Genomic DNA, 24,584 nt, shown 5'->3' on the forward strand with positions numbered 1-24,584 from the left:
AAACTGGTCCGCCAGAGTTTAAAACACGGCAAAACTGACCATAAAATGACTCCAAACATCTTGCTCAGCGTAATCTATGGAGTTTGATGCCAAACAATTTCCCTGTCAGCCATAGCGTCTCATTATGTCCTAGATTTTCCTCACGGACAATAACAGTTTAGAGTAACAAGCGGGTACTGCCTTCAGATGGTTTAGGAAATACTGTAATTACAGGGAAGTGCACTTGAATGATGGAATAAAATGGTAAATCCAAAGGGAAAGGTTTACATGACTTTTAGGTGACATGCAAAAACAACCTTTAGTGAGTTACCAATTAAAATATCAATAACATAACATGATTATTCTTCTCTTCATTTTGCTGTTGTAGCACAAAGTAGCGTCAGACCACTTTGGCTACCACCTCTAACCTAGGAGGAAGGAAGTGCAGCTGTTTAAGCGTTGGCTGTTTGTCGAGTAATTCATGTTCTTTTTTTGCCCTTTTTTAAACTCTAAAAAAACCCAGCTCCCAGTATTTGAGCTCAACTGAGGTTTTGTTGGAGGTAGAAGGCAGAGAACGCACCCCCAATTCATCAGGAGATGCTAATGAAGAGGTGTCTGAGTTGTTTTTGGTGTGCCCGCCGGCTCTGGAGTCTCGATGGCTGATTGAAATGCCTGCTATGATTAATGTCAGCCCACTCTATTTACACTCTGCTATTTTAGCAGCTAATTCAAAATGTTAGCTAGCTGGGTCACAGTGTGTAGAGCATTCTTAGACAGTGGGGCCACATTTTTTTGTGCTTATGTTTCCAAATGTAGTCTTAAAGGAAAATTCCACCCTCTTTTCTACTAGATGTCACCAGTTTGTGATGCTAAACATTATTTTAGGAGTTATTTTTTGATGAGCTGTTATAATTGACTTTTTCTATGTCCTTAATTTGCCTCAACCCACCTTGTCTACCTCTGTTACACTTCCCAGAATGACTTTGGACAATCCCACAGAGAGAGCGGGGGGGGGGGGCTGGGGGGGGGGGGGGGGGGGGGGGTTGGATTAGCTTGTTACTTGCAGTCAATCAAAATTTTCTTTTGTTTGACCTGTTTGCTTGCTAGCCAACTATGGGATACTGTGAAAATGGGGGTGTGCAGTGATTGCAGCCCATATTCAAAATGCAACATGCCTGATGGCCCCATTGCATCATGGTCTATTGAGGCTTCTGTCTTCTTCTGGAATCAGTAGGCTGTCTCCTCTTCTGCTATGATGGCTTTTTCCCTTTAATTTTGTTGAATTTTGATGCTAAATAGTGATTTTTAGAAGGAAGTTCTTACTCATTTATTCTGAAGAGCTAACATCAAAACCTGACTTTTACCAATAATGATTTAGCCATTATTTGCCAGTCATTTGTAGATGTAAGAAAAATACACCAGAAACAACTCAATGTGGCCCAGAAATGCAAGTTGCTTCACCAATAGCTGTTTTGGCAACACTGTTTAAGTGTGTTCGGGTGGGTTTTTTTTCCTTTCGAAGTTGGAAAGAGTAATCTTACCCCTTTAACATCCCTTTCAGACTCACCTTTTGAGATGGCTGCCTAAGAAATTGTTGTGTGTTATTGCTCAGGCGGAACTGAGAGGTTTTCGTTCACAGCAGAAGAAGGAGTGGAGCTGATGGCTTTTGTGAATGCTGACCTTTCAGTTGAGCTTACCCCTCTGCTATTGCTTCCTTTTTAAATGGAAATGGATGTAACGCAATATCACAGTACAGCATAGGACGTGGTCCCCGGAGGAAGGCAAGCCATCCCTGCATTGTTCAGCCATAAAGTTGTCATCCCCTATTCCTTCTCTGCTTTTTATCTCATAGGGGTGTGTGTACATTATATTCAAAACCTCTTCGTGAGTTTGTTGCAGCCATTTAGATAAACTGGCGTTTCTTTTTTTGTCTTCAGTGGCCAGTGATTGAACAAACCTTACTGTAGATGCATGCAACCAATGGTTTAAAATTTTCTTGTCCCAAGAAACGCCTGAGTATCTCTGCTGTAATTGTGAACCATCTATTCTGAACACACAAAGAAGCTCCCCGCAGGGCGTAAACACTGTGACAGGTGCATAAGCAAATGAAATCCCCTAGGAGCCCAAGGTTGACACAAGGTTTGTATAAATAATGGGGGAGGAGGACTATATTTGCCCTCATCCTTACTTTATTTGTCCTGTAATCCCAGCAGATAATGCCTGGAAGTGAGGGAACAGTAAGCGTGTTGAAGAAGCAGAGATTCACACCACAGTTGGTGCTTGCCTCATCAAGACTTCCAACTGGGAAGGTTCCTAACTGGGGAGGATGCTGATCAGCACATATGATATAGCTTGGCTTTAGGTTGAATGGTCTTTGTTCATGTGATTTATGGTAGGTCCTGTGGGGAAAAAGGTCGTGTCCAGGTTAATTACCATGTTGCAGCTGATTGATCCAGCTGCTGGCGGGAGGCTCAGGAATGTGCCAGATCACAGGTCTAAAATAAATGGACAACTAAATGTCTCAGGGGAATCGAAAATGAAATTAAGGACACTAACTACTGTTCAGCCAGTATGGGCTGATACAGTATTTTTGGATTGCTGCAGCCAGTAGAGGATATGCTTTATTAATTGTTAATATGCAGTAATTTTAAAGTCCCCATGAAATTACCTCACATGACACCTATAAAGGAAAGTCTCTTAAATAGTGACATCATCCTGCACTAGTGGGTATAAATTAAGTTTTCAACCACTTAAACCTTCACAAATCTTAAAACATTCTCTCGCACCCACCTGCTCCTTCAAGTAAAACTGTTTTTCTCCCAAACTGATATTCTATTGGTTAGGAGTCCATTTCATGGTGTCTTTAATGTTAGCTTTTCCATGCCTCAAAATTTCAAACATTACAGTGGTGGAAAAAAAATTTCAGACACCCCATGCATTTGTGAAATATTGCATTAAGAATCACTCTTAGGTCTTCAAGTGCAATTTCTTTTAGTACAGTCACAGCCAAAATACTACAAAAATCCTAAAAAAGCCATTAAAAACTTAAAATTGATTGGTTCCATAAAAATACATAAGAAATTTTGAGTATTGGCTCATTTTGGTACCAGTGATGAAGGTTGTTCTTTTTTATTAAAAGACACAATTTTTGTTGCCAAGCTTGGTGTCTATATAAAGCCAACACATTTGAAAGTTCTTCAGACACAAAAATGGCTAAAACAAGGAACCTAACACAGGAAACACACCTGAAGATAAAGATTCTCAGCCAGGAAGGGTACAGCTGCCGCCAGATAGCCAGGAAGTGCAGATGCAGTCCTTCAGCAGTTGGATCCACTCTGCAGAAATACAGACGAACCAACAGCTTGGAAGACAAACCAAGATCTGGGCGTCCAAGGGTTTCTTCAGCAAGAAATGACCACATCCTGATCCGCATGTGCAGGCAAAACTGCCGAATGACATCACAGGAGCTTCAGCAGCAGTGGTCAAACCAAACTGGTGTCCAGTGTTCCACCTGCACTGTACGCGGCCGACTTTTAGATCATGGCTTAAGGTCCTACAATACTATCAAGAAGCCCCTGATCAATGAGAGACAGAGGCTAGCCCGGCGTCGTTGGGCCCAGGCACACAAGAACTGGACAGCCAAGAATTGGAAGAAGATTCTGTGGTCAGATGAGTCCAGTTTCCAGCTTTATCTTCCTCATACTAATGTGAGGGTACGCACATTAATTTTGTTAGTTTTTCTTGTAAACAATAAACAAAAAATATAATTTGTATTTGTTTGTATCTGTCTAATGCAGCCACACCTTTTGGAACACAAAAAAGATTTTCATTCATCTTCTAAACTGCTTATCCTCACTAGGGTCGCAGGGGGGGTGCTGGAGCCAATCCCAGCGCTCATAGGGCGAAGGCAAGGAAACACCCTGGACAAGTCGCCAGTCCATCGCAGAGCAGACAGACAAACACTGACATTCACACACACAGTCATACCTAGGGGCAATTTAGCTTCTCCAATTCACCTAACCTGCATGTCTTTGGACGGTGGGAGGAAACCGGAGTGCCCGGAGGAAACCCATGCAGACACGGGGAGAACATGCAAACTCCACACAGAAAGGACCTTGGGTGGGAATCGAACCCAGGACCTTCTCACTGTGAGGCGACAGTGCTAACCACTGCACTGCCGCCCACAAAAAAGATTTTTCCACAAATATTTCATGATAATATTTGAGATTATGTAAAATTTTAAGGGTGTCTGAAGACTTATTTCCACCACTGTACTTGTTTCACCAGAATTGTCTTCCTGCCAACCTTTGAAACAGCATTTAGGCCATCATGTACCACTAAAACCCAAAGCAAACATAAAATAAAATCAGTTTGGGTTAGCACATCTTTAAGGTAGGATGACCCCCTCATCTGTCTAATGGTAAAAGAAACTCCAGAAAGTGTTATAGCCTTTTAAATCAATTAATTAATGAATTTGACAACACAGACTGGCTCATACCCAGGATTTAATAAAAGGCCAATGTCGGCCTGATAAACAGTGTAAAACTATAAAACCAATATATCTACTCCTTTTATAGTGATGGTCTTTAAGGTGACTGAAGGTTTTATTACTTTGAGGTGCTGCAACATTTCTAAGGCAAAGTCTGTATGCTAATATGTATGTGTCTGGCATCATTTCGTTTGTTAGCAAAAAGCAGGATGAGTTTGCTTTTCAGTCATTAGTGGGTTTATTTAGCTTTACACAGTGTTGGACCTGTTGAAATGCAGGCTAATCATTCAATTTTGGCTAGCCGTTTACTTGAAATTCAAGAGCTAGGCTGCTGGTTTCTCCGGGCGACTGCTTCCATAGCTGTTCCACTGTGTCTGTGGTGGCTGGCATGATATAGAATGGTGGATGAAAATGTAGACAAATAGTGTTTATTGTGAATAATGGTTAAATATTAATGGGGATGCTTGATATAATAGCTTAGCATGCATTTTCAGTGAAATGAGGATAAAGCATATTGCCAAATACTTTGATTTTTAATTGTGGAGACTAATATTGAGATGTACATCTATGCATTTAAGAGCTGCCGTATTTGACCAAAAGCTTGCTGATGTCATGGTCTCTAGAGGGTTCATTTAAAGAAAACAGGAAGATGTTATACCTCAAATTACAGTGTAATCGGTTGTACTTCATTTCAAGAATTTAGATTATGCTGATAAAACTGAAAGTGGAAATGAGTTGTTCTGGCTCCATGCCCTCAAGTTGGTTTATTTGGAAATCTTTTACTTACGCAGCAACAAAAAAAAAAAAAAAAAAGAAAGAAAAAAAAGAAAAGAAAAGGAAAAACACATTGGTTGAAGATTTTGCTGGTGGTTGACAGATTCCTCACACCAGTTGATTTTCTTTTGTCGCACCAGATGTAGTGATACTTCACCTGCAAATCACTGGAGCAGTCTGTGGAAGCATGCCTTCAGCCCAGCTGTGATTGTTCTTGAGCAATTTTTGTCAGAACAGAAATGACAAAGAAACTGTGTGTAAAAAAACTGGTTTCCTGCTCCTCTTGGCCGGTTTCCTTTTGACTAACCCTAATCTCCGTCTTTCCCATCGGGGCCTGATGAAGTGTAGAGCCTCTCTTGTTAGTAAGTGTTGATGTGGTTTGGTTTCACCGTTACTCCATGGAGAGCAGCCTAGCCCCCACTGCCTCCCCTAACAGATCAATGGAGAAATATCCTGTGAGGAGGATACAGTATCAGTAACGGGAGAGAAGAGCCTCAATTAATTTAACACAAACACATCCTTTATTTCTGTCCCGATGAAAGGTGTAACATAACACCGCGCTGAAGCTCAACCGCAGTTGTTTCTCAGCCCATCAGAACGTTTTACTCCTGAATGTCCTCCTATATCTACTTCTATGTGTTCTCCACTCTGAGTGTAGCCTTATATTTAGCTAATACATCAACAGTGCCAAGCTATTTCATGACTGGAATCTCTTACTTAAGAGGAAAATCTAGACTTGAATACTCTTAAAATGGCTTTTGGTGGTGTACTTTGTGTTTTTTGTTTAGTGGTGAATTCTCTTGGTAGATAGTCAGTGCTTTCAAGACAATGATACCAACACCTTCTTAAATGCACTCAACCGCTAACTTCCCCTCCTACATCTCTTTCTGTTTCCTTTCTCATCCTCACACCATGACCTTCACCCTCCCTCTCTCTCTATTCGCTTTCTTTGCTTGTCTCTCTTTTATGTTGACCATTTTAAACCCTTGTTATACTTCTGATATTCTGTCTTTACCATGTGCTGTCACATTTAGGTGTAGCATTCTGTGCTGCTATCATCTTAGCCAGGTCTTCCATGAGGAGATTTTTTTTTTTTTTTTTCCGTTTTCCTTTAGAGGCAGTTAGGGCAGCCTTGGGAAGCAGCAGGCCCCACTTGTGCTCCTGCTAGTAGACTAAAGGTGTTAGTATGGTTTTAGTTTTCTATAATGCTATACCAAACTCTTGGTCCTCTTGGCCCTCTTGGCTTATAGACTCTATTTAAAAAATTGAAAAATAAGTATGCATCTATATCTGTCCATCTATCCATATACATATGTATATAGATAGAATGTGTATGTATGGAGAGAGAGAGAATGAATCGGTTTATAGAGATTACCAAGCAATAGACACAGAGGTGTGAAATTGTGTGGGTGTGGTGAAATGAAGACAAAGCCGAAGCATAGAGGACAGGAAAGAAATGAACATTGTCAGATGGTGCATTACGAGAACACTTTGTATTTACCCTTATACATTAATAGCATGGAGGAGGCACTTTGAAAAATTCAGCTGCAGCTCATAAGACTTCAGCGTTGCATTAACTCTCTCGGACAGGGCAGCTAATGCGAGTCATTAAGTGTAGTGTTTTGTTGTGAAGTGCTTCTTGCTTGTGTGATGACTTCACAGCAGAGGGCGTTTGCTTAGATGCAACAACTGCCACTTGGCTCCTCAGTTGTAAGTAGCCTACTGAGAGGATGTTGGCAACATGGTGTCAATTGGAAAACAGATGGTGGAGTAATGCATGGACGGCCTGGTATGTCAGACTTGGGTGAAAATATATTCAAATAGGGTATACAATATCGAGACTAGTCCAGGTTTGTTGTATTCAGCTCGTTGGTCTGAGAAATATTGAAATATGGATGCATTACTCACAAGATGAATCAAATTCTCATGCTTTTCATTGGCTAAATATTCTGTGCTCAGATAGATAGATAGATACTGGTACACACACACACACACACACACACACACCACCGGCACTTATGTAGGACAGTAGTGGTGCTATCTTCCTCTCATTGTTACTGAGTTCTGGATACTGACTGGAAGCGCCAAATGCTAACTGTTAGCCTCCTGCTATTGAGCTGGACTTCCCTCCCAACTAACACTCTTTAAAGTAACTTCCTTAATCCAAAGTTTGAGTTTGATGATGTGTAGCAGAATTTATATGGCCTGGAATGTAATGTGTAATGTGTAAAAATGTTATTTACATTTACAGGGGCGCAAGGAGGAGAGTTTGCAACACAAGAAACTAGCCAAAGCATTATTTGCCAGCTATCTTGTACTCTGGAGAAATTTGTTATTTTTGTTCTCCAGCAAGCATATATGTGTTGAATGAAGAAAACAAATGATGGAAAGCAATTGAAATAATAATCATTTTTTTCAAACAGCTACAAATAGACAACCAATGTAATACTAATGAAATATATGTAGTGATATGTAATCAAACAAACTGCCTCCTATCAGAGGTGGGTAATACTGAATGGATGACTTTGAATAAAAGGCCAGTGTCGGCGAGCTGTTAGATTAGATTCTGATGGGATAAAATTGCCTCATAGCACTGGCAGTATTTAGTAATGGTCCTTCCTGGCTCTCTGAGTCACCATCAGAACTTCCAGTCTAATTCCTGATTTCAACATATTTGTGGGTAGTTGGCAGGCGGGTTTTTGTTTCTTCATCTATATTCACCATACTGCTGTCTTTGGGTTTTGTGCTTTTTAGCCAGTGTGTGGTTCAGTAAGGGCTGGTCCAGATTTTTTTTTTACCTTGGTCAGCAGCTGAAGTCGCTTGCCAATCGAGGACTCTGCCGCTAAAGAGAGAGGACTTTCTAAACATAGCTCCACATGAAGACCTTGGGATCTGGAAGCCAAGGTTCCTTCATCCTCACTTTTTATTGCGTACTCCTCAGTCACTGGATACTTCTCTGTAATAATGTCTTTGCTGAAAGGTCACCAAGTCTGTCATTAAAGCTTTTAAAGTTAACACTAGGAAGTGTAAGACAGCTTCTCGCCTCATCTCACAGCGCTCTGTTCCAGGCCTAGAGGGAGACTGATGTCATAAATATGAATGAATTTTCTGAAGTGTATGCGTCTGTGTCAGCAGTTTCATATTATGTAAGATGTGTATGCTGCATGCTGCATTGTAAACACCTTATAGGATGTGTGTTGGCTCTCTAACACTGACAATGCATTGCGTGTACCTGGTCTTGTAGGAGTTTAGGCATGTGATGTCCTGCTGTACTGGTTGGTGATTGGAGCTTCAGAGCCTCCATCGCCAGTGATCCAAGCTAAGATGCATCCAAAGCATCCCCCAGACGTCACTGAGCTGCAGTCGGCTGCACCGGGTATATTGCTATGCTGTGATGAACGGCGGCGTGTCACACAGCGATGCCAGAGTCGCTCCTGTGGCACTGCCTCAGAACAATGCTGACAGAGCCTGTTAACCGTGATGCTCGTGATGACACACACACACACACACACACACAGCAGATCAAACTAAGGTGACTAGATTTGTTTTGCTATGACTGCATAGCTGAAATGTTAACCTGAGTCTGTAGCATACAGTCTGATTCTGATTCTTATCAGAGTGCAAATAAGGTGCAGCAAGTTTTTTTTTTTTTTTTTTTTTTACTGCTCCATTGCATAATATGACCTTAATATATCTGTGGGAATTGAAAGGGTTGTTGATCAGTATGAATTCATCAACAATTACTTGGCCATGTGCTGAGATTTTTGGCTTTTAGGGCTCACTCACCCACAGGAGTTTCAAAATACTAATTTAGGGAGACGGTGCTACACACAAACAACTGGTGTTGCAAAACATTTTAGCCACAAAAGCAAAAAAACAAAACAAAACAAAACAAAACAAACAAACAAAAAAAAAACAAATTGATAAAGATCATAGATTACTCAATACTTTACATTTTTATTCAGGTTGTTAAAAAAATTAGAATATTCAAATTTTATATATTCTGATTATTTTAGGGAGCTAAATAATAAGCCCCTTGGGTTTTGTTGGTCTTCCTAAATTTTCTTTTCTTTTAAATTGCCCTTTGTTTGTGCTTACATCCCCAAATTTGGTCTAGGGGGAAAGGGAAGTAACACACAGCTTGGTGAAGGATCTGAGGAGTCAGTGGGTTTCAGTTTCCAGTGTTTTACTGCCAGTCTTTGAAGCATCGATTATCTTCAGGGAGAGCCTAGGCCAAAATAACAAACCAAACATCTGTAACAACAAACAAATTCACCATACTTAAAACTGCCCACAAAAGAAAAGGTTACACTGCTAACTAAACTCCCTATCAACAAACAAAACACAGGAGAGAAGAGAGTTAAACAAAAATTGCAGCTCTCCCCTACAGCTTCCTGGTAAAATCTACTGAGTAAAAGTTAAATCACAGTAACATAGGTTAAATAAGACAGCTAACTGAACTCTAACAGCCAAATAGACTCAAGAAAACAAGCATACAAACGCTCCAGGGTGTAAGCAGGCAGGCTCAAAGAACAAAGGGGCAGACGTGCAGCTCCTCTGGTCTTATGTACGCCCAGGTGAACTAAATGGCTGAAGGTGACTGGCTGCAGATTCCCAGATGCACCAGCCAGTGGCACCAGGGAGGAGGTCTAGGGCTGAGGCCCACACAACCCGAGGAGCAATACATCACATTAATATATGTTACAGAAAAATAATACTTTAATGTATGGGGGAATGTAACATTGTTCTATGTAATGTTTTTGTGTGAAATTGTGCTAATAAAGAAGGAAAAAATACACAAAATCCAGAATGAGTGTCTGGGTAAAAAGTTTTCAATAGTTCGTAAAAGCTCAGCACTAACGTGTGTCAGTCTCAAGCTCTAATCATCCTTTCCATGAAGAGCCTGCAAGTGAGAACAAGTCCATTTTTTCCCCTTCTGCACAAAGGAAGACTCGTCATCCGTCTGCAGCCCTGCAGCAATAGGACTTCAGCTGTGCTCTAACTTGCTGCAGCTTCCTCTTCTCCTTCAGCCCCCCTCCCCAGCCCCCAGCCAGGCCATATGCTTAGAAAGGGTGACTGTGGTCAGAGAGCCAGTGTATAGAAAACCTCCTGACAAATAAGCTACACTGAGCCTACAGCACTTAACTCCCAACAGAGCGTAAGCTGTCAGCCAGTGCACTGCGGTGTGTGTGTGTGGGTGGGTTTTCTGTGCAGTGTGTGTTTATGTGTATTGTGTACAAGAACACAGCGCCCTGTTTTCAGAAGGACAATTGTGTATGTTTGCCCATGTCCAAATTAGAGGCTAAAGGCTAAATGTCTTGTTTCTGGTGTGGATGATGTATGTGCTACCAGAGAATCAAAGGCAGAACAAAATCCCAAAAAGATAAAAAATAGAGGTATCCCTGACTAAATGCATATCTAGAGCTGTTTTTTTTCTGTAATCTCAGTCTCTTGTCAACAGAGATTCTTAATCGCCTATCTTTTAGGTGAATTGAGTGTCTGCCCATCGCTTTCTTCTGACTGTCCTTGAACCTGTTTATTCACTCAGTCTGGTCGCAGCTCCATTGTCATAATTGTTTCTGAAGCAGTTTGGTGTCAACTTGGTGACGTAAGGCTTGCTTCTCTAGTCAGAGCTGCACTGTAGTGTTGGCCTGAGATGAAAAGGCCTGTCATCTAGAGGGAAAGTGGTGATTACTGACTCCAACACAAAGACAAGTTTCTGCTCTGTAGATTTGTTCTGAGAGGGTTTTGATGAGTATACGATAATGACAGCTGAGTGTCTTGCAACCCGACATCTGTCACATGAATTAGTTTAAAAATAATCTGGCACAAGAATTGTTGTTAGCGTAGTTTTGAGTAGGTTTTGCTTTTAACTTTGCTGAATAGGAATGCTGCAGTGCTTTATAATTAGAGCTAACCATGTCCCTCTGTTTTGTGCCACCCTCCAGGCCTCATGGAGCTGGGGACTCCACGACTGCTGTGCACCAGGGAGCTCGATCCACGCCTGGTTCCCAGCAAACAACCTTGAAGGGAGGGAACCTCATTTACCCCTCCACCCCCTTTTCCCATCCCTCCCCCTAAATTGCCCCCTGTGGTGACACTGTCCTTTCCTGTCTGTGGCTTGCAAGATGATAGGCAAGCTGAAGCAGAACTTGCTGGTGGCCTGCCTGGTCATCAGCTCCGTCACGGTCTTCTACCTGGGCCGCCATGCCATGGAGTGCCACCATCGCATTGAGGAACGCAGCCAGCTGGGTGGGGTACTGTCTCTGTCCGCTGTGGGAGGCAGCATGCGAACCACCCTACGGACAGGCCAGAACCTTAGCACGCCTTTTGTTTACAACAAAGACATGCCACTCATCTTCATCGGTGGTGTTCCCCGCAGCGGGACAACGCTTATGCGAGCCATGCTGGACGCCCACCCAGAGGTGCGCTGCGGTGAGGAAACACGAGTTATCCCACGCATCCTGGCCATGAAGCAGATGTGGAGCCGCTCAGGCCGGGAGAAAATGCGCTTGGACGAGGCCGGAGTGACGGATGAGGTGCTGGACGCCGCCATGCAGGCCTTCCTGCTGGAGATCATCGTCAAACATGGTGAGCCAGCCAACTTCCTCTGCAACAAGGACCCTTTTGCGCTCAAGTCACTTTCCTACCTGGCCAAAATCTTTCCCCGTGCCAAGTTTGTACTCATGATCCGTGATGGGCGGGCCTCAGTCCACTCCATGATCTCACGGAAGGTGACCATTGCTGGCTTTGACCTGGGCAGCTACCGGGACTGCTTGACCAAGTGGAATCGGGCCATAGAAACCATGTACACTCAGTGCCTGGAGGCTGCTGATAAGTGCCTTCCTGTGCACTACGAACAGTTGGTCCTCCATCCTGAGAAGTGGATGAGGACGCTGCTGAAATTCCTCGACATTCCTTGGAATGACGCTGTTCTACACCACGAGGAGCTCATTGGGAAAGCTGGAGGAGTATCCCTGTCCAAGTAAGTAACACTGACAGTTCACTGAGGCCTAGCCCCATCCCCAAGCCGTGACATTTTGTTGTCTTTCAAGATAGGTGTAAAAGCAGTAGCATGGGTAAGAACTAGGATTGGGTATCATTTCAGTATTATTGATTCCGATTCCATCTATCGAATCCGGTTCTTATTGATTCTGTTCCGGATTCCAATGATTTTTGGAGAGAAAAAAAAATATTTCAAGAACAAAAATAAGCCTAGCTTCATTCTTGACATTTAGGATAAAATCAGTAAACTGTCACCTGTGATCACAAGATTTCTTCCCAGTAATCCTGTCATAATAAAACTTGACAGCATTTCCCAATCCAGTGGCTACACATTCAGTGAACTAGTTAAATACCTTGGTCATTAGTTAGTTAATATCTTCGCCTTTTCAAGCTTAATATTATATGTCCTTCTTGAGATACACAGGGCTGACATGTGACTGTGAGGCTCTGTATTAATTATAATAGCATAATTTAACATTTACTAATGTAGATGATAAACATTATATTACTGTAAGTTCAATAAAAGCTTCTCAACAAGAGTAATTTATTAATGTAATCTATTGACAACCAAAGATTGACAGCTGTGCCTCCACATGCCTGAAATTCACGCTAAAATACCTATGTTTTTTAAATGAACCCAACTTGTAAAGTATGACTCCTCCTAACTGTTTGTTCGCTCAGGTCCAAATGTTCAGTAATATTGTAATTTTTTGGGTAAGCACCATCCTCTGTACAATCCATATCACACACACACACTGCATATCAAATGACGTAATGTCTGCATTGTGCAGCTGGTCCAGATAAGTGCAGATAACTTATGGGCGGTAAAATGCTTACTGCAGTTCACTTGGGAGCGTGACTGAAATATGCAAAAGTACAGAACTCAAATTTTCTAACGGGTACCCAGTTCTTGGTATTTTGGATTTGGTCCTAATTTGGAACCAGTTTTCAGTTCCTGACCCTAGTGAGAACTGACCTACTCTGCGTCTTGTGGTGTGTAGATGATGGGTTAAATTGACAGAGGAGAATACTCCTGGACCGTTTTAGTCAGTATTTCTGAGCATGAACAAATCTTTCATAGCCAGAGAACCAATGTTCAAATCTGTGATCTAAGAGAAAGAATCTGCTCTGCTTACCAAGTTGGAAATCAGCGACTGAGTTTTATGCAGTCAGTGTAATTGAATTTTTGTATTTCATTCAAGTTGCTGTAATTTAATAGAAATTATTTAAAGCAACAAATGAGCTCATATCCCTGTGAACTATCCTGTGTATTGTCACTGTTGTCTGGGCTCTCTGTCTTGTTTCTCGTGGAAGACCCATGTTCACGTTGTTACACAGAGCTCAATCACCTTTTGTCTAAAGCAGAGCCCACATGTCACGTCACTCAGTTACTGCCAATACCATATAGGCCTAGCAGTTCGCACCAAAGAGAACACAGGACCACCATGCATTGCTGTGATTATCTGGGTCATACTGTTGTTGATCGCTCATTTTTTGGAAACGTTTCTTTGCCATTTTGGAGACTCCCCCCACCCCCCCCACCCCCCCTTAGGAATGTAAGCTTTTTGGATTTGCTTTCTGAAAGCTGTCTGCTGTCATGAGTGATGGCAAATGTATTATGGTGACCCTGATAATGAGGCAGTAAGTTCTACGGAAGCTTTGCTTTTACAAGAAGCTTCCTCTGCATCTGTGTATTTGCTAAATAGCTAACTGCTGAGGTCATGGTGGTTGAATAAATATTTGGTGTTTAGTAAGAACTTGTGATTTGTGCCAGGCTCACAAGATATGGATGGTGAACTGGACCAATTACATTACATTCCTGCTGCAATAGAAAGGACCCTGGGCTTGCCCATGCCTGCTTGTATCTATATCTAACATTTTGAGTCTTATTGGTAGGTTAACATTTTATCTAACCTCTGGAAACAAAAAGGGTAGTTGGGCAGCCAGTGACCTTGAAATATATCATACCGTTATGTTTTTACAAAGCCTTCAGGCTTTCAGATATTACATTTTATTTGGGAATTGAACTCCTAGTGCTGGGTAAGGTGACAAACCCACTTATTAATTGCTTGGGATACATCAGAGAAAATAAATCTTTTGGTCATGAAGTCTTCACTACTGAAGGTTAAACCAGGTTTTCCTAATGGCCCTGCCTGGTGTCAGAGTTGTTTTGGTTTCCGTGATTTGGGAGGTTGGCCTCTGGAAGTCATTGAGGAAACGCTGGAGGGGTGCAGCCCCATTCCTTACCTCCTTTCTCCCTCCTCTGTTGCCACCCTTTTCCTGCCACGTAGCTCTGGAGCCCACTTCACATCCCATGTAGACATTTGGATCAGGTTTTGTTATTGTCTGAATATGAGAACTCATGGCTTTTATTAAAAAGCTTACAAGTGACATTCACTGAGCAGTTTTCTCTCTATCTGCCTTCTCTCCTCACAGTGCTGTTCCTTCTCAGGCCCATCCTGCTTTTCTCTCTGCCCTCCAAAGTGAGGGGATTTTGTTCGTCCGGTTCACATTGTAATTGATTACATATTTCATCTGTTTCATTTCTGTTCCCCTCCGTTGTCTATGTGGTGTTGCATGCTTTGGCTCTCGTCACTCAGGGATCTCAGTGTTTGAAGCTGAGCAGAAATCGTTTGTAGAACAAAGAGGCAGCAGGGATGAAGAACTAAATAGGATGAGCAGCAGATTCCCAGAGAGAAATGGATCCAAGTCGAGTTTTCACAAAGACCTTCAGTAAATATTTACCAGATATTAACTGCGGGTCTGACATAGCCAACCTCGATGGCAGTTTTTCTTTGTGTTTAACATAGGAGAGACAGGGTGATTAGAGCTGCGGCTACTTAATATTTTCATTGTCCGTTGATCTGTTGACTGTTTTTTTAGTTAATGAATTCTACATTTCATGCTTAAAATGTTAAAATGGCATCTTCAAATTGTTTCCTTAGTCTGACCAGTAGGCAAAAAACGAATTATTTTTATATTATAATGATATGTATAACAGAAGATCGGTCAGTCGGTCAGTATGTACACCCTACACATCAGATGACCATTTCAACCCAATAAGAACTACACAAACACCAAATCTTGGTACAAAAACAAAATATTCATATATTTAAAGACTCTCCACAACCCTTAAATCCCACACTCTCTAAAATCCACAAAAATTTCACTCTGGGTTTTCTTTTACTTTTTTTTTTTTTTTTTTTTTTTTTTTTATGCTCAAAAAATAGCTGAGACTTCTAACTTAGAGACCTTAGTCAAGAATGTTGGAAGTAAGATTGACAGAATGATACCAATGATATATAAGACATGGATGTTATATGGACATGCTTACATTTACTGCATAAATTGTGAAAAGCTTATTAGATGTGCAGGACATATTTGTTTGCATTTTGTCATGGTATGATACTGAAAAAAGCAAAAATAATTCTTAGTATTTGTGAAACTATAACCAGTAACTGTATGGTGTTTTACTGGACAAGTGAATGAAATGGTTGATTGATTATTCCAATTATAATTGGTTAATTTTCTGTTGATTGGCTAATTGAGCAAATGTTTCAGCTCTAAATGTAATACATGATTGATTCCAGAGTTGAGAAATTCTTTACTCTTGACGTCCTTCCAGGAGGTCAGAATGCAGAGTGGTTTGCTCGAGGGCACTTGAGCAGGGCTGAGGTTTGCAGACCCGGGGGCTTGAACATACATCTTATGTCTGAAAGATGGTCTTACTGACCTCCAGTCCACTTTGCTGCACAGCTTGATAAGGAAGAGATCGGCCTGAATCACAAACCTATACATAACACCTAACAACCAGACCGTGAGGCTCAACCCAAATGACCCACTTGACCATTTTAACTGTGGTGCTTAATGCATGCCAGGAGATCACATCCAGCAACAGTCAAAACAATGAAGCCGCTGACCCCTTCAGAATAGACGGCCAGGGGCTAGCCAACTGTCTGGCTCACAGCATGCTTGCATAACTGTAGATTTGCATGAAAATGGTAAGAAACAAGGAAAAAAAAAAAACGTTTACTTAAGAGTTTTTATTTGACCTGTGACCTGGAAAGTGTTGCCAGGTCCTAGATTCTTGCTTGTGCTGATAGTGCAGATGAGGTCATGGGAATGGCTGCAGACCAGAGTTAGACAAGGCAGCTAGAGCCAGATCCACCGCTGCCCACAAGTCTTGTAAACCCCGACATTAAAAGACATGTGTCGCCAGCTGAGCATGCTTGACTGTTGTACTGGTTTGGTCTCTGGTTGTGTCTTGTGACACCCCATGTCACGCAATATGTATTAACAGCCAGACTGTGTAAAACTCTCTGCTTCATGTTTATCACATTTCCTAACATACCTTGTATAACTGCATCTTCCTAACTGGGGAGATCTGACAAGTAATGTAATTGTGCACCTTGATGTCAGTGGTGTGCTTTAATTTCCCTTCACTGTTTACCTTCATTCATTTTGTATGATAAGCAAAGGTCATGCTAATGATATGACAGAATAGCAAAATGAACCAGGCCCATCGTGCAATGAGGAAAAGTTGAAGATTAGTTATTATGAGAATGAGCATGATAGTTGCAGTGCAAGAACAAACCTATTGTGGTAGTAGAGTGACCACAATATGTAAAGTTTTATTTTACAATTTTTTTTTCACTTATTTTGGTAATTAATTTCATTATGAGGCTTTGGAGCAAGCTTTTTATACTGTTCCTTAAGTAAGTGGGATGGATAAGAGCATTGATAATTAATCCCAAACTAATGTGTTTTTGTGCATCTTTTGAAACATTTTTTCAGCTTTGTGATGCCTCTCAAAATTATGTAGTTTCCTCGGCCAGATCCACTTCATTGAAGCTGCACGAAGTGATTTCTTACCATTAGAAGGTGTTGAGAAATCAACCTGTTTTTGAACAAACTGAGGCAGTGCTGCTTCCTGCTTGGTTCATGCTACCTTGCTTGTACAAAACTGAAAGTTAAGGTGTGAAAATGCGTTTTTGAGATGACAGTGATAAGAGGGCAGCGGGGAAGCTTATTCAGGTCGATACATAGATTTAGGCAGCTATAAACAGGAAATAACAACAGAGGTGTATGGTAAGGTGTAAGGTGTATGGTGGAAAGAACCTGCAGTGATGAGTCTCACATTGCAAGGTGTCATTTTACTGTTAAAAAGGTGCATGTAAAATTGTTAAATGTCATGGTGAAGCACTCATTTTTGTGACAGGGAAGGAGCTAATTGATTATCTGTTACACTTGTATAGAGTAGCAAATACCAGTTTATGTATCAGAACCTGAACTGTCCCTTAAAGTGATATAAAGTGAGAGGTCATACTTGGCCTGCATATAGCCTTAGAGAAACTTGGCAGTCACAAAATGAAACTTGCTCAGTCTTCCATGCGCTTCATCAGTTTCTAGTGATTACTGATTTTCCTGCAGACAGTAACAGACATCCAGCTTTACTTTATCTTATGTAATCATGTCACAGAAGCTAGGTGAACAGCGTCAACTTTATTTTGCTGCCAGGTTAAACCACCCAGTCGTCACAGTGTCACCACAATGATCCTCTGTGGCCTGATGGAAGATTTTATGATGATATAAACAGTGGGAGTTCAGCTATACAGCAGCTAGACATTCAGAAGCCTCCTCCAAGGGATCTTTACTACAGGATGCCGCAGGTGGAGGAACTCACTCTAACTGCCTCATTAATTGGCAAAGATTTGTTTTTACACTCAGGGGAATGAGCTGCTGTCTGTGGCACGTTGAATTTTTCCAGCCCATCTTTCAGTCTAATCCCCTGTTCACTGTAGCTGTCTGTCTGGCTTCCTGCCTTGCTCTTTATTGATTTGAGGTTGTTATAGCACTACTGTGATCACACTAATTAGCCTGAAACCTGCCGTCTAAATAACTGTATGGAAGCTACTGTGAATTCACAAGCATCACATATTAACATAGACGTGTAATGTGACCAGTAGATTGGACATATGAATATATAAATATATTTTTATTTATGTATCCAGCCTTGTCATGAGCAGTCTGAATTTCAAATGACACCATTTTATTCTTTTTTGCAGAATATTTCAGATTTCAGCCAGTTTGTGTTTTTTGTAACAGTATAAGAGTTTTGTCCTTATACAAATCAAGTAAACATAGAGGAGAATAAATGCTTCAAGACTATGCATGAAAGCTTTGGTGACTTAAAGATTAAGGAAGGTCAAACACTCATCTTAAGATGCTGTCAGGCATGTTGTTCCTTGTGTTGAAACACGATGGAGAATCTCAAGTGTTCTTCAGCCTTGATGCTACAGAGGCCTCGGCTGAACTGCAAGGGCTCTTGAGGTTCCCACAAAGAGCAAAATGTCCTCGCATCACCGTGTCTCACAATGCTCATTTACCATCAGTTATGTCCCGGCACTGGAAATCATTGTTCCTTTGACCCACTTGCGTGAAACACTTGGGAATGTGCTGAACGCTGGAACGTTTGAAATGGGCAGACAACGGGAGGCTGAGAGAACAAGAATAAAACTGCACAGAGAATGAGAGTTGCAGGAGCTCCTCAGCTTCCAGACACAACCCTCTGGCCATTTTGTGCTCACGTCACCCCTCAGCACATTGATTCCCATCAAATATTAATAAATGGGGACCTTAACCTGATCCCTCTGAGCTGAGCTGAAGAGAGGCGCTGGAGACATTACATTTCCCTGCATGCCTAAATCAAACTGATCATTGTAAAGAAGGTACAGTCAGGGTTGGAGCAAAGTCCAACAAGCTTTATGAGATGATGGTGAATATCAGGCCAAAGCAGGGTCGCAGTCTGTTTGATGGTGTAGAGCAAATACTCAAGGTAATCTCTCAGTTTTCCATCAAGGGCCATTTTGACCAAAGAAGTTCATGCTATACCAATACAGCAATGAATATCGCTAGTGAGCTTTCTTCTGTGGTCGATGTTAGGGTAATTAGTTAAATTAACTGCTTTAGTGTTTGGCTGAAATGTTAATCTCAATTAAGCCTTTGTTCCATACCAAGTTGCATTGATACCTGTATGAGCAGATCAAGAATGAGTAATGAGTAGAAGCAAAGTATGTCAAAGCCTTCCTTTGTGATACTTCATATATGTATATGAAAACAGAAGTTTTAAAGGCCAGGAGATGATGTAAGTTTTTTTTTTTTCTTTTTTTTTTTTTCCCCGGACATTGGGTCATTGAAATGTTTGCTTCAGTGACCCAAGGTACAAAGTACAGAATGTCAAAACACAACTTCCCTTTTCACACAACACATAGTCCTGACTAAGACCGCTGTGTACAACCACCTCCTCCTGGCTGTCACTTGTGTCCTTGTGGAAAACAGCGATAAAAGGTTACTTGACCCATAATGTGTGTTATTTGTATCAAGTACTCACTGTATGCTGCCTTCAATCCCTGGCAAATAAAGTTTTATTTGCAAGTCTTCATGGTAAACTTATGTTCCAAAATTGCTAGCCTTCTCTGACCCAGTGGAAAAAAAAATATTGGTCTCCAATTTTACAAACTTACAACAGCAGAAGTTCTTTTTATAGTGCTCATAATCGTCATGCTGTATAATCCAGGTCTCTGGTATCCAGCCGTATGCTCAGGACTTCCCACACACGTGTTTGCACAAATCTCTCTGCAGAGAAAACCTCTGCAAAATTCTCACTTGTGGTCATGAGGCGTGCATGCATGTGTGTGTGTGTGTGTGTGTGTGTGTGTGTGTGTGTGTGTGTGTGTGAACTAGTTGCTTGGATGGACACGTTTCTGAATACAGGCTGCATGACCGTGCAGGAGAGGATTTTGCACAAGTTGGTGTATTATTGGTGAAGTGTACCTGTTTAACATTAGTATTGTGAATTTAAGTTTGAACAAGAGCAATGTAATGTTTGTTGTCCAATCAAAAATGCTACACTTGCTCTGGAGACATTAACCTTTGATTTTCAAGTGTAATTCCTTAAGACAGGATTAACTGCTAAAAACTGAAAGTGTGAGAGAAGGGCTAATAAAAGCCTATTCAACGCCCCAGACCACCTCCAGTGCAAAGTAGGGCTGGGCAATGAATCGATTAAATTGATTCATTTGAATTTATGTTTTAAAGCAATGCAAAAATGGCTAAATTATAAAATCGAGATTTTAACTACAAATGTTAAAATGTGGAGGTATACAGCTGCTGAGCTCTCTGTAAATCAAAACCTAATACATTCATATACACAGACTGTATTCCCAGAAAACACTTGTGTGACTCACCAGTCACATTAAGCCGGCAAAGATTCACATCAGACTGTTTCTCAAAGCCAAGGCTACAGCTGAGGTAGCTTACGGCGATTCTGCCGCTATGTCATCAAAGGCTGCTCTGTCTGGAAGGATCCTTCAAATTAAGAAAACAAAGTCCTCATCCAGAAGTTTTTCAGGGACTGGTGTGGACTAGATAAAACAACAACAAGGAGGCTCCATGTGCTGAACTGATACGGCCAAAAATTTAACTTGATCAAACATCATCACCAATAACACACGTCGCTCCCACCACTTACTTCGATATCCCACAATAAAACCCCTCAACATACACACTGTGTATTTATGTATATATTTCTATGTTAAAAAATATTCACAATAATGAGAGCCTTACAAGTGCTATTCTTGAAGAACTGTTACACTGCAAAAACGCAAAATCTTACCAAGATTATTTGTCTTATTTCAAGTCAAAAATGTCTTATTTCTAGTCAAAATATCGCATTACACTTAAAATAAGACATGATCACCTCAGAAGTAAATTGTTTTTAGACAATTTTCACTTGTTTTAAGTGAAAATTCACTTGAAACAAGTGAAAATTAGCTAGAAACAAGAAACTAATTTTGCCAATGAAATTGATATTTTGACTAGTAATAAGACATTTTTGACTTGAAATAAGAAATAATCTTGGTAAGATTTTGAGTTTTTGCAGTGTATTGCACACATTGATGGACTAGGCGATACCATCTTGCTCACTGTTTGTTATTTTATTAAGGATAACGATGATTTGAATTATCTCTTGGTCTTTTTAGTTTGTTTAGTGAATCACAAGAAAAACTAAATTGAATAAAATCATGAAAAGTTTGGAAAAAAAAGATTACATTTTTTGCCCTATTGCCCAGGTTTAGTTCAGAGCTAGATTTTGAGACTGTATATTTTTAAATATAGCCTTAACTTGTGTTTAAACGGAAAGAGTGCAACCACCCATGCAATTTCTCATCATAACACAGTCTCCCACTCTACTCTTACGGGCCTTTTGTCCACCATTTTACTTCATCCCTAAATGGGTCCTGATTATTTTATGTAAGTGATACAAGTTGCCGTAAGGGCAGAGCAGCTGCATTTTACCGTTGCAGATGTTAGAGCCCCACCTCCTCTCAAGTACTTTACCCGTAGTGCATTAAACTCAACCACCATGACACCTGGCAGAAAATGCCTCTTCTTGCCCAACTAAAACCACCATCACTCCTCCCTCTGCACCATGCAGGTCTCTATCTGCAAGGAAATCTGTATCAGCGGACAGCCAGGCCCCAGAGTGGGACCTCCTCTTAGCATTAACATCAATTACTTGGCCTTGATTTAGTGGAGGCCTCGCCCAGCTGAGAGACCTGCTCCATTACTTATCCCAGAGCAGGGAGCCCTTCCATCCCTCCTGCCTAACTCTCTCTCCCCTATTTCCCATCTTGATGTCTCAATCCTGTTCTCTCTTATCAACCGTTGGCGATACAGAACACTACCTTGGGTAGAGCAGGCCCAGCAATGAATAATTGACAAGCTAGAGGCCATTAAAAGCATCTGCCTGAATGGAAGCAGCCATGTGACCTGCGGAAAGGTTTTTGTCACAGTGTTTTCAAGGCCGAGGAGGATAGCTGCCACACTTGTTCCTCGGCTGTGCATGCAAATGATTTTTAGCACGATAAGGGCTGACATGAAAGCTGGATATTGCTGTCCATGTATTGTGTGCTTCACTTTGTGCTGTTTTGTAGCTCTGTTAATCGGTATCTGGCCTTGAGCCTTTGTACCACTCCAAACACACTCCTTTAAACCTTTTGAAACCCGTGGAGCCTTGTATTTTATTTATTTGTTTTTCATTTTTGGGTTCATTTCATGGCAATAATTTCCTTTTTTGGTCAGTGATTTTGATGTAATGTTACTTTCTGATCTACTTTTTCATAAATATTTGGCCATTTTATTGTAATTTGAATGGATTTTATATTTTGTGCAAATATTTTTTGGGGGGACATCATTGTGGTTATTATCTTGTTATGTTTTTGAGAGAAATCAAGTGAATTTGCTCAGGTTTAAAAGGGTTAACGGAAAGTATCTCTCACATCAAACATGCACATTAATATTTTAGCCTGGGAAAGTCTAGAGAGTTTTAGGAACATGAACTCTGTTTGAAAGCTAAAAACCGAGGAACTGTGACTTCTCTCCGATGTCGTATTGATGCACAGCCTGGTTCTGCTCTGCTGGCAACAAATGGGACATTGTTCGATATTATTAGAAAAACAAAATCTTGGAAGTCCTGCCTCTGGTAAAACACATGAGTCTTTGTAGTGTCAGTGCTGGTCAGTATTTGTTACCTTGCTATAGAAATTTTTTTCTTTTCATCTGAAGACAGAATGACCTCTTCTTGGTTCAAGTTTATCATATCAGAGCTAAGCAGCATTTTGGATTTACATTGTTGCATATCTTTTACATCCAGATAACTTTTAAATTACTGATGATTTCACAATACATCCACACCCCCTGCGCATCTTTTGAAAAGGTTCCTCCCATCAGTGTTGTTTTGGTCTACATAGATGAGGAGTGATAGAGCGCACTCAGTTTATTTCCTAGAACGTCACGACACACAGAGGTGTTGATTTTTTTTTTTAAAAGCTGAATTTCACAGATTTACATTTTGAAATCCTAAGGAGACACCTACTAAACCAAATGTGTTCTTCTCGGTGTGTTGTGCGAGTGGAGGTGTTAAAGACAGGATATTATTTTTGAGTCCAGCTCTCTGTGAATGAAGCCATCACTCACTGCTCTTTAAAAGGCTGTTTTGGATTTTACTCTCACGTTTTGATTACTCACGTCCTGTGTGCTGGAAATGCTTCCTGCTAGTGACCACACTGACACCACAATAATAGTAATAGTAGTTTGGCCAATTGGCGTGAATCTACACCGTCTAAATTAGCTGGGATGAGATGCATTTTTCTTCTGTGGCCTGACTTTGTGATCTGGGCTGATAAGAAGATGGATTTTTGCATAAACATCTCATTTAGTGCAGCTTTAGGGCTGACAGACACAAAAGCAGAGCAGGTTTTTTTTTAACATGGGTTTTAAAACTCAGCAAGGACGAACTGAAGTTACACCGGCGACTTTCCTCACCGGCCCTCGGCAGATGCCAGCGCTCCTCTGAGGAGTGTGCATACACTGTTAAATATTCATACTAATCAACATCTGCTCGTTAAACACAGTCTGCCAGTGCCATCTGACAGCCATGGCGACAAGAGAAAAGTAAAGAATGGACAGGCATTTCTCTTTGAGTTTACAGATTTCTTGTTTTGTTTCGGTGTGCATGGGAGCTGGGACCAAGCAAAATTTAACTTTGGTAGAGTGTTTGGTTGTATAGTTACCTGGGTGTTTTCTGAGTCCACATGGTTGTGAAATATCCTCATTAGTTGCTCTGTGCTCCCCTGGGCTGCTAATCCACAGTATTGGATTTGTGTCTCTCTATTCACTTCCATAACAAAACAGCTCCCAAAATAACACTTTTAACACATGAATGAACACGATCAAAGCAGGTAATGCAAATACAAAAAAGCAAGCCTCAGTCCCCATTTGTTAAGGAAATTAAACAGCTCTGTTATTTTCCCATTTAAATTGCGATTCAGCATGTGGCATCTACAGGAAATGTCTGCATAGTAACCTTGTACCTGGAAGAAACAACCTAACAGTGCTCTCACGAATTATTGTAATTGCATGGAAAAAAGGGCTGCAAACCTTGCATTAGTTTATATGCTAAAACAGGGTCAAACAGGTTATTTTGGAACCTGTTTGGCCCTTGCAATGGACGTGGATGGAGAGATACAAATCCAGTATTGTGGACTAGCAGCTCAGGGGAGCATGGAGCAGCTAATGAGGATATTTCACCACCATGTGGACTCACATAACACCTAGATAACTACACAACCAAGCACTCTACCAAAGTTCAGTTTGCTTTAAAGCAGCAGATTGTGTGGACACAAGATGATGGTCAAGCTGAGCTGCACACACTAAGCTAGGTCTTTGTCTGTGTCAGTTTATGTTCCACGTCAACACTTGGCAGCCTCTTGGCTCG

At 41.1% G+C, this 24,584-nt stretch overlaps 1 protein-coding gene across 2 annotated transcripts in view; it reads left to right on the forward strand.

Moving 5' to 3' along the window:
• The window catches only part of tpst1 (tyrosylprotein sulfotransferase 1), a 54,900-nt gene that overhangs the window by 5,018 nt on the left and 25,298 nt on the right, over positions 1–24,584 (forward strand). For both annotated transcript variants that reach the window (XM_030067706.1, XM_030067707.1), the window contains exon 2: positions 11,191–12,227. In XM_030067706.1, the coding sequence (XP_029923566.1) occupies positions 11,371–12,227 (857 nt within the window). In that variant the 5' untranslated portion in view covers positions 11,191–11,370. The remainder of the gene's footprint in view (positions 1–11,190; positions 12,228–24,584) is intronic.

The sequence above is a fragment of the Myripristis murdjan genome, chromosome 13 (genome assembly GCF_902150065.1).
Source record: "Myripristis murdjan chromosome 13, fMyrMur1.1, whole genome shotgun sequence".
In the NCBI taxonomy this organism is placed as follows: Eukaryota; Metazoa; Chordata; class Actinopteri; order Holocentriformes; family Holocentridae; genus Myripristis; species Myripristis murdjan.